The 11,233-nt window shown below is 44.7% G+C and overlaps 1 protein-coding gene across 1 annotated transcript in view; it reads left to right on the top strand.

Annotated features, from left to right (window-relative positions):
• Positions 1-5,766: 5,766 nt before the first annotated feature.
• The window catches only part of LOC139421815 (methyl-CpG-binding domain protein 2-like), a 68,358-nt gene continuing 62,891 nt past the window's right edge, over positions 5,767-11,233 (top strand). The window contains exons 1-2 of the mRNA XM_071172935.1: positions 5,767-5,786; positions 10,551-10,923. Coding sequence (XP_071029036.1) covers positions 5,767-5,786; positions 10,551-10,923 — 393 coding nt within the window. The remainder of the gene's footprint in view (positions 5,787-10,550; positions 10,924-11,233) is intronic.

Raw genomic sequence — 11,233 nt, 5'->3', positions numbered from 1 at the left:
GTTGTAGTAGTTGTTGAGTATATCTGTTGTAGTAGTTGTTGAGCATATCTGTTGTTGTAGTAGTTGTTGTTGAGTATATCTGTTGTTGAGTATATCTGTTGTTGTTGTAGTAGTTGTTGAGTATATCTGTTGTTGTTGAGTATATCTGTTGTTGTTGTAGTAGTTGTTGAGTATATCTGTTGTAGTAGTTGTTGAGTATATCTGTTGTAGTAGTTGTTGAGTATATCTGTTGTAGTAGTTGTTGTTGTAGTAGTTGTTGAGTATATCTGTTGTTGTTGTAGTAGTTGTTGAGTATATCTGTTGTAGTAGTTGTTGAGTATATCTGTTGTAGTAGTTGTTGAGTATATCTGTTGTTGTTGTTGAGTATATCTGTTGTAGTAGTTGTTGAGTATATCTGTTGTTGTTGTAGTAGTTGTTGTTGAGTATATCTGTTGTAGTAGTTGTTGAGTATATCTGTTGTAGTAGTTGTTGAGTATATCTGTTGTAGTAGTTGTTGAGTATATCTGTTGTTGTAGTAGTTGTTGAGTATATCTGTTGTTGTAGTAGTTGTTGAGTATATCTGTTGTTGTAGTAGTTGTTGAGTATATCTGTTGTAGTAGTTGTTGAGTATATCTGTTGTTGTTGTAGTAGTTGTTGTTGAGTATATCTGTTGTAGTAGTTGTTGAGTATATCTGTTGTTGTTGTAGTAGTTGTTGTTGAGTATATCTGTTGTAGTAGTTGTTGAGTATATCTGTTGTAGTAGTTGTTGTTGAGTATATCTGTTGTAGTAGTTGTTGAGTATATCTGTTGTAGTAGTTGTTGAGTATATCTGTTGTAGTAGTTGTTGAGTATATCTGTTGTAGTAGTTGTTGAGTATATCTGTTGTAGTAGTTGTTGAGTATATCTGTTGTTGTAATTGAGTCTGTTTTTGTATTTATTTAACCTTTATTTAACTAGGCAAGTCAGTTAAGAACAAATTGTTATTCACAATGACAACCTGATAAAAGGTCTCCTGCGGGGCTGAGATAAAAAAATAAAAAATAATAATAAAATATATAGGACAAAATACGCATCACGACAAGAGACACCACAATACTACATAAAGAGAGACCTAACAACATAGCATGGCAGCAATACCACATGACAACAACATGGTAGCAGCACAACATGACAACAACATGGTAGCAGCACAACATGACAACAACATGGTAGCAACACAACATGACAACAACATGGTAGCAGCACAACATGGTAGCAGCACAACATGACAACAACATGGTAGCAGCACAACATGACAACAACATGGTAGCAACACAACATGACAACAACATGGTAGCAGCACAACATGGTAGCAGCACAACATGACAACAACATGGTAGCAGCACAACATGACAACAACATGGTAGCAGGACATGACAACAACATGGTAGCAGCACAGCATGACAACAACATGGTAGCAGCACAACATGACAACAACATGGTAGCAGGACATGACAACAACATGGTAGAAGCACAACATGGTAGCAACACAACATGACAACAACATGGTAGCAGCACAACATGACAACAACATGGAAGCAACACAACATGACAACAACGTGGTAGCAATACAACAACAACGTGGCAGCAACACAACATGACAACAACATGGTAGCAACACAACATGACAACGTGGTAGAAACACAACATGACAACAACGTGGTAGCAGCACAACATGACAACAACGTGGTAGCAGCACAACATGACAACAACATGGTAGCAGCACAGCATGACAACAACATGGTAGCAGCACAACATGACAACAACATGGTAGCAGGACATGACAACAACATGGTAGAAGCACAACATGGTAGCAGCACAACATGACAACAACATGGTAGCAGGACATGACAACAACATGGTAGCAGCACAGCATGACAACAACATGGTAGCAGCACAACATGACAACAACATGGTAGCAGGACATGACAACAACATGGTAGAAGCACAACATGGTAGCAACACAACATGACAACAACATGGTAGCAGCACAACATGACAACAACATGGAAGCAACACAACATGACAACAACGTGGTAGCAATACAACAACAACGTGGCAGCAACACAACATGACAACAACATGGTAGCAACACAACATGACAACGTGGTAGAAACACAACATGACAACAACGTGGTAGCAGCACAACATGACAACAACGTGGTAGCAGCACAACATGACAACAACATGGTAGCAGCACAGCATGACAACAACATGGTAGCAGCACAACATGACAACAACATGGTAGCAGGACATGACAACAACATGGTAGAAGCACAACATGGTAGCAGCACAACATGACAACAACATGGTAGCAACACAACATGACAACAACATGGTAGCAGCACAACATGACAACAACATGGAAGCAACACAACATGACAACAATGTGGTAGCAATACAACAACAACGTGGCAGCAACACAACATGACAACAACATGGTAGCAACACAACATGACAACGTGGTAGAAACTCAACATGACAACAACGTGGTAGCAGCACAACATGACAACAACGTGGTAGCAGCACAACATGACAACAACATGGTAGCAACACAACATGACACCGTGGTAGAAACACAACATGACAACAACGTGGCAGCAACACAACATGACAACAACGTGGTAGCAACACAACATGACAACAACATGGCAGCAACACAACATGCAGCAGCACAACATGGTAGCAACATAACATGACACCGTGGTAGAAACACAACATGACAACAACGTGGTAGCAACACAACATGACAACAACGTGGTAGCAACACAACATGACAACAACATGGTAGCAACACAACATGACAACAACATGGTAGCAACACAACATGACAACGTGGTAGAAACACAACATGACAACAACGTGGTAGCAACACAACATGACAACAACGTGGTAGCAACACAACATGACAACAACGTGGTAGCAACACAACATGACAACAACGTGGTAGCAACACAACATGACAACAACGTGGTAGCAACACAACATGACAACAACGTGGTAGCAACACAACATGCAGCAGCACAACATGGCAGCAGCACAACATGGTAGCTGAACAAAACAGGGTACACACATTATTGAGCACAGACAACAGCACAAAGGGTAAGATGGTAGAGACAACAATACATCACGTGAAGCAGCCACAACTGTCAGTAAGAGTGACAGCTCCATGATTGAGCCTTTGAATGAAGAGATTGAACTGCACGATTAAACTGTCCAGTTTGAGTGTTTGTTGCAGCTCGTTCCAGTCGCTAGCTGCAGCGAACTGAAAAGACAAGCGACCCAGGGGTGGGTGGGTGGGTGTGTGTGATACCCAGGGATGTCTGTTCTAGTTGTGTAGTGCATAGAAAGAGAATCGATGGGAATCCATACTAGTAATTAAGTTTCTATGTTATCGGCTGGGTTATTTGTAGGTCAGAGGTCATACAGACAGAGGCTCTACTGGTGGCTCTCCCCTCACCTGCCAGTCAGTCAGTACACATCTAGTACCCCACCCACCGTACAGTCAGTCAGTACACATCTAGTACCCCATCCACCGTACAGTCAGTCAGTAAACATCTAGTATCCCATCCACCTACCAGTCAGTCAGTACACATCTAGTACCCCATCCACCTACCAGTCAGTCAGTACACATCTAGTACCCCATCCACCATACAGTCAATCAGTAAACATCTAGTACCCCATCCACCATACAGTCAGTCAGTAAACATCTAGTACCCCATCCACCGTACAGTCAGTCAGTACACATCTAGTACCCCATCCACCGTACAGTCAGTCAGTACACATCTAGTACCCCATCCACCGTACAGTCAGTCAGTACACATCTAGTACCCCATCCACCGTACAGTCAGTCAGTACACATCTAGTACCCCATCCACCGTACAGTCAGTCAGTACACATCTAGTACCCCATCCACCGTACAGTCAGTCAGTACACATCTAGTACCCCGTCCACCGTACAGTCAGTCAGTACACATCTAGTACCCCATCCACCGTACAGTCAGTCAGTACACATCTAGTACCCCGTCCACCGTACAGTCAGTCAGTACACATCTAGTACCCCATCCACCGTACAGTCAGTCAGTACACATCTAGTACCCCGTCCACCGTACAGTCAGTCAGTACACATCTAGTACCCCGTCCACCGTACAGTCAGTCAGTACACATCTAGTACCCCATCCACCGTACAGTCAGTCAGTACATATCTAGTATCCCACCCAGCATACAGTCAGTACGTTGGGGAGAGTGCACCGACCCAGAGCTGGAGAGGAGAGTACTCCTTCCTCGTGTGTGTGTTCTAATCAGGGACTGATTTAGACCTGGACACCAGGTGGGTGATTCCTCTCTAATCAGGGTCTGATTTAGACCTGGGACACCAGGTGGGTGATTCCTCTCTAATCAGGGTCTGATTTAGACCTGGGACACCAGGTGGGTGATTCCCCTCTAATCAGGGACTGATTTAGACCTGGGACACCAGGTGGGTGATTCCCCTCTAATCAGGGACTTATTTAGACCTGGGACACCAGGTGGGTGATTCCCCTCTAATCAGGGACTGATTTAGACCTGGGACACCAGGTGGGTGATTCCCCTCTAATCAGGGACTGATTTAGACCTGGGACACCAGGTGGGTGATTCCCCTCTAATCAGGGACTTATTTAGACCTGGGACACCAGGTGGGTGATTCCCCTCTAATCAGGGACTGATTTAGACCTGGGACACCAGGTGGGTGATTCCCCTCTAATCAGGGACTGATTTAGACCTGGGACACCAGGTGGGTGATTCCCCTCTAATCAGGGACTTATTTAGACCTGGGACACCAGGTGGGTGATTCCCCTCTAATCAGGGACTGATTTAGACCTGGGACACCAGGTGGGTGATTCCCCTCTAATCAGGGACTGATTTAGACCTGGGACACCAGGTGGGTGATTCCCCTCTAATCAGGGACTGATTTAGACCTGGGACACCAGGTGGGTGATTCCCCTCTAATCAGGGACTGATTTAGACCTGGGACACCAGGTGGGTGATTCCCCTCTAATCAGGGACTGATTTAGACCTGGGACACCAGGTGGGTGATTCCCCTCTAATCAGGGACTGATTTAGACCTCAAGAAGAAAGATGAGTTCAACAGGAAAGTCAGTCTGTCAGCTATCCAGTAGCCTTGATTCTTGCACAGAACCCAGCCTAGCTGATGTGACGCTATTTACTAGATTTTTGACCACTTTTTTTTGTTGTCTTTCTCTGGCCTCCATTGATTCAGTCACCCTGATTCTGTCCATCCTACAAGGGTAAAAAACTGCTTTTGAACGGATTATGACAGAGACGTGAGGTTTAGGACCATTGTGATCTTCAGAGCAGTGGTCACCAACCATTTCTGAGTCAAGATCACTTTCGCAGTCAAAAAAGCAAAGCTGAGATCTACCGTTCAAACTTAAATAATATAACATTAACCTTATAAAAATATAAAAAAAATACAAAATAAAACGGTTCTGTAGGAATGAGGTTTGTGCAGTAGGCTGAATACATAATCAACAGCATATTGGCGATATGCCTGGCCTGCCAATATTGTTCTTCTCAAACCATATTATATTTCAAAACTCGAGCTTTGATAATAAAATACATCAGTTGGTGTAGCGAGGCACAGCTGAACATACATGTAAATAATTATATTTTTTATTTGACTAGACTGCATCTGATGTTCATGATGCTTTCAAGACAACTGGTAACTTGGGGGGCGAAACAAGGTCAAATCATGGCGTCGGTGATCTTCAGGTCGGACAGTCGGAGCTCTAGAAAGATGCCGGAGTTTCCGACTTGGAATTCCGAGTTGGATGACCGTTTTTCCCGGTTGTCTTGAACGCACTGAAGTTGGAAATCGGAGATTTCCGAGTTCCCCGTTGTCTTAAACGCGGCATTAGTCTCAGTAGAGGGGAGAGGTGCAGCAGAGGGTCCATCTCTCACGATCCCCGCTCTCTCACGATCCCCGCTCTCTCACGGTCCCCGCTCTCTTACGGTCCCCGCTCTCTCACGGTCCCCGCTCTCTCACGGTCCCCGCTCTCTCGCGGTCCCCGCTCTCTCACTGTCCCCGCTCTCTCACGGTCCCCGCTCTCTCGCTGTCCCCGCTCTCTCGCGGTCCCCGCTCTCTCGCGGTCCCCGCTCTCTCGCGGTCCCCGCTCTCTCACGGTCCCCGCTCTCTCACGGTCCCCGCTCTCTCACGGTCCTCGCTCTCTCACTGTCCCCGCTCTCTCACTGCCCCCGCTCTCTCACTGCCCCCGCTCTCTCACGGTCCCCGCTCTCTCACTGTCCCCGCTCTCTCACTGTCCCCGCTCTCTCACTGTCCCCGCTCTCTCACTGTCCCCGCTCTCTCACTGTCCCCGCTCTCTCACTGTCCCCGCTCTCTCACGGTCCCCGCTCTCTCATTGTCCCCGCTCTCTCACGGTCCCCGCTCTCTCATGGTCCCCGCTCTCTCCTTACTTTCCTACGGTGAGTCTGACCACAGAGAAGGGGCTCCATCTTCCACCTGATGGCAAAACTCGAGTCGCACCGCATCTGCCTCAGGCACAAATTCATGTTGTTCCTATGACCAGAGAAAGTGAGATATTTATTGATATTAAAATAGACACGACGAGCTGCTAATAATAAAACCGCAGGCCTGTCGATACACTTGGCTACTCATTCACTGCAGCTGCAGCGCTAGGGGAAGTAGGGAGAAGTGTGTTTTTATGTTTTGTAATAGTGTTGAATAAAAAAAAGGGTTGAGTTTAAACATGAACTCACTCAAAAAACGGCAGCTCGTCGCTGAATTCTTTGACCGTCTCTCTCTGGTCACTGTTTTTAATAGTGATCAAATCTCACCCAGGCTAGTATCAAACTTTTCCGTGGGGTCATTGAAATTGTAGGCATGTTGATTTTGAGCTATCGGATTGGCCAGCGCAGTAGACACAGTCTAATTTAGCCCCAGATCTCCCGGTCCGCCTGGTAGGCGGCGTTGGTCTTTTCCAGACAAATGAAATGGTTCCACATGGGAACACTTTTCCGACCCGGTGTACAGGCCTTCTGAATCAAGTCCACCAACAGCTCAACACGTTGTCTTTTCTGCAGAAATGTTCGGTGATCAACTAGGAGGAATGCCTTGAAGATCCACCAGCCGATCAAGAAACGACCGGTTGGTGACCATGTTCTTGGAGGATTATCTACACAATTAACATATTCTATTTTTTACCCATGGGCCAAAAGATGTGTTTTTGGATTAGACACCCGTGACACGATGTCCTGTTTTGTGTTTGCCAAATCATCAGTAGACTCGCATCATGCAGCCTCAGAGTGTATTCAATATCTAATCATATAGCCCAATGTTTGTAGAACAACTAAAGTTGCATAAATGACTCAATATGAAGCATATAGGAGTACCTGTTTCTTTGTTAACTGTTCAACACAGAAAGCCGCATGTGCGCCCTCCCAACAAATCATTTGGAGAAAATATCCTTCCAATTGTATTCTTCAGATTATAAAATAATGACTCTGAATTCTAAGCAATTCTTGTCTTGTCTGCTATTCTAGTCAGATCAGGACCCTAACATAAGGACAACTCAGAGTATTCTAGCCAGATCAGGACCCTAACATAAGGACAACTCAGAGTATTCTAGTCAGATCAGGACCCTAACATAAGGACAACTCAGAGTATTCTAGCCAGATCAGGACCCTAACATCAGGACAACTCAGAGTATTCTAGCCAGATCAGGACCCTAACATAAGGACAACTCAGAGTATTCTAGCCAGATCAGGACCCTAACATCAGGACAACTCAGAGTATTCTAGCCAGATCAGGACCCTAACATCAGGACAACTCAGAGTCTAGTCAGATCAGGACCCTAACATCAGGACAACTCAGAGTCTAGTCAGATCAGGACCCTAACATCAGGACAACTCAGAGTATTCTAGCCAGATCAGGACCCTAACATCAGGACAACTCAGAGTCTAGTCAGATCAGGACCCTAACATTAGGACAACTCAGAGTATTCTAGTCAGATCAGGACCCTAACATTAGGACAACTCTGAGTATTCTAGCCAGATCAGGACCCTAACATCAGGACAACTCAGAGTATTCTAGTCAGATCAGGGCCTAACATTAGGACAACTCAGAGTCTAGTCAGATCAGGACCCTAACATCAGGACAACTCAGAGTATTCTAGTCAGATCAGGGCCTAACATTAGGACAACTCAGAGTCTAGTCAGATCAGGGCCCTAACATTAGGACAACTCAGAGTCTAGTCAGATCAGGGCCTAACATTAGGACAACTCAGAGTCTAGTCAGATCAGGACCCTAACATCAGGACAACTCAGAGTATTCTAGTCAGATCAGGGCCTAACATCAGGACAACTCAGAGTATTCTGTTCTTCTGATATAAACTACATTTTCTTTATCATGTTTCTTTAGACCTGCCTAAAATAAATCATTCATTTATTGTGGAGGTGGAGGCTATATTAAATGGATTTATTGTGAAGGTGGAAGCTATATTACATGGATTTATTGTGAAGGTGTAGGATATATTACATGGATTTACTGTGAAGGTGGAGACTATATTACATGGATTTATTGTGAAGTCGGAGGCTATATTACATGGATTTATTGTGAAGGTGGAGGCTATATTACATGGATTTATTGTGAAGGTATAGACTATATTACATGGATTTATTGTGAAGGTGGAGGCTATATTACATGGATTTATTGTGAAGGTGGAGGTTATATGACATGGATTTATTGTGAAGGTGGAGGCTATATTACATGGATTTATTGTGAAGGTGGAGGCTATATTACATGGATTTATTGTGAAGGTGTAGGCTATATTACATGGATTTATTGTGAAGGTGTAGGCTATATTACATGGATTTATTGTGAAGGTGTAGACTATATTACATGGATTTATTGTGAAGGTATAGACTATATTACATGGATTTATTGTGAAGGTGTAGGCTATATTACATGGATTTATTGTGAAGGTGGAGGTTATATGACATGGATTTATTGTGAAGGTGGAGGCTATATGACATGGATTTATTGTGAAGGTGGAGGCTATATTACATGGATTTATTGTGAAGGTGTAGGCTATATTACATGGATTTATTGTGAAGGTGTAGGCTATATTACATGGATTTATTGTGAAGGTGGAGGCTATATTACATGGATTTATTGTGAAGGTGGAGGCTATATTACATGGATTTATTGTGAAGGTGTAGGCTATATTAAATGGATTTATTGTGAAGGTGTAGACTATATTACATGGATTTACTGTGAAGGTGGAAGCTATATTACATGGATTTACTGTGAAGGTGGAAGCTATATTACATGGATTTATTGTGAAGGTGGAGGCTATATTACATGGATTTACTGTGAAGGTGGAGGCTATATTACATGGATTTACTGTGAAGGTGGAGACTATATTACATGGATTTATTGTGAAGGTGGAAGCTACATTAAATGGATTTATTGTGAAGGTGTAGACTATATTACATGGATTTATTGTGAAGGTGGAAGCTATATTACATGGATTTATTGTGAAGGTGTAGACTATATTACATGGATTTATTGTGAAGGTGGAGGCTATATTACATGGATTTATTGTGAAGGTGGAGGCTATATTACATGGATTTACTGTGAAGGTGGAGGCTATATTACATGGATTTACTGTGAAGGTGGAGACTATATTACATGGATTTACTGTGAAGGTGGAAGCTATATTACATGGATTTACTGTGAAGGTGGAGGCTATATTACATGGATTTACTGTGAAGGTGGAGGCTATATTACATGGATTTACTGTGAAGGTGGAGGCTATATTACATGGATTTACTGTGAAGGTGGAGGCTATATTACATGGATTTACTGTGAAGGTGGAAGCTACATTAAATGGATTTATTGAACTTTTTTAAAATGTAGATGTTCCAATGGTCTGCATCAGTGTCTTGTAGACTAGATGTGGAAGCCAAGAGATGCTAAATGTCTTTATGTTAATTAACGGTCAGTTACTGTGAGAACGGCAGTTATTTGCTTGACAATCACCGGCTGATGAAATTTAGTGAACGCCACAGCCGTAAGGCAGATTTTCTGGATTTTTTTTCTCATTTTGTCTGTCATAGTTGAAGTGTACCTATGATGAAAATTACAGGCCTCTCTCATCTTTTTAAGTGGGAGAACTTGCACAATTGGTGGCTGACTAAATACTTTTTTGCCCCACTGTATGTTGGTAGTGGAGCAGTTGGCTTTGTGTTGTAGTGGGTGGAGCAGTTGGCTTGGTGTGGTAGTGGGTGTTTTGCATATGGAGCAGTTGGCTTGGTGTGGTAGTGGGTGTTTTGCATATGGAGCAGTTGGCTTGGTGTGGTAGTGGGTGTTTTGCATATGGAGCAGTTGGCTTGGTGTGGTAGTGGGTGTTTTGCATATGGAGCAGTTGGCTTGGTGTGGTAGTGGGTGTTTTGCATATGGAGCAGTTGGCTTGGTGTTGTGCTTGGTCTGTAATTGAGTGTGTGCCACCGCCACAGTGTTGCTCATGCCTCCTCCCTGGGACTCTGTGCCCTGAGGACTGCCTCCTCCCTGAGGACTGCCACGTCCCTGGGACTCTGTGCCCTGATATGCAGCTCCTCCCTGGGACTCTGTGCCCTGAGGTCTGCCACGTCCCTGGGACTCTGTGCCCTGATATGCAGCTCCTCCCTGGGACTCTGTGCCCTGATATGCAGTTCCTCCCTGGGACTCTGTGCCCTGATATGCAGCTTCTCCCTGGGACTCTGTGCCCTGAGGACTGCCTCCTCCCTGGGACTCTGTGCCCTGATATGCAGCTCCTCCCTGGGACTCTGTGCCCTGATATGCAGCTCCGCCCTGGGACTCTGTGCCCTGATATGCAACTCCGCCCTGGCTGTGTGCCCTGGTATCCTCCCTAGGACTCCATAAGCCCTGATATGCAGCTCGTCCTAGGGACTCGGTGTGCCCTGATATGCAGCTCGTCCTAGGGACTCAGTGTGCCCTGATATGCAGCTCGTCCTAGGGACTCGGTGTGCCCTGATATGCAGCTCGTCCTAGGGACTCAGTGTGCCCTGATATGCAGCTCGTCCTAGGGACTCAGTGTGCCCTGATATGCAGCTCGTCCTAGGGACTCGGTGTGCCCTGATATGCAGCTCGTCCTAGGGACTCAGTGTGCCCTGATATGCAGCTCGTCCTAGGGACTCAG

Source organism: Oncorhynchus clarkii, chromosome 12 (genome assembly GCF_045791955.1).
Source record: "Oncorhynchus clarkii lewisi isolate Uvic-CL-2024 chromosome 12, UVic_Ocla_1.0, whole genome shotgun sequence".
Taxonomy (NCBI): Eukaryota; Metazoa; Chordata; class Actinopteri; order Salmoniformes; family Salmonidae; genus Oncorhynchus; species Oncorhynchus clarkii.
This window is presented reverse-complemented; position numbering and strand designations above follow the sequence as displayed.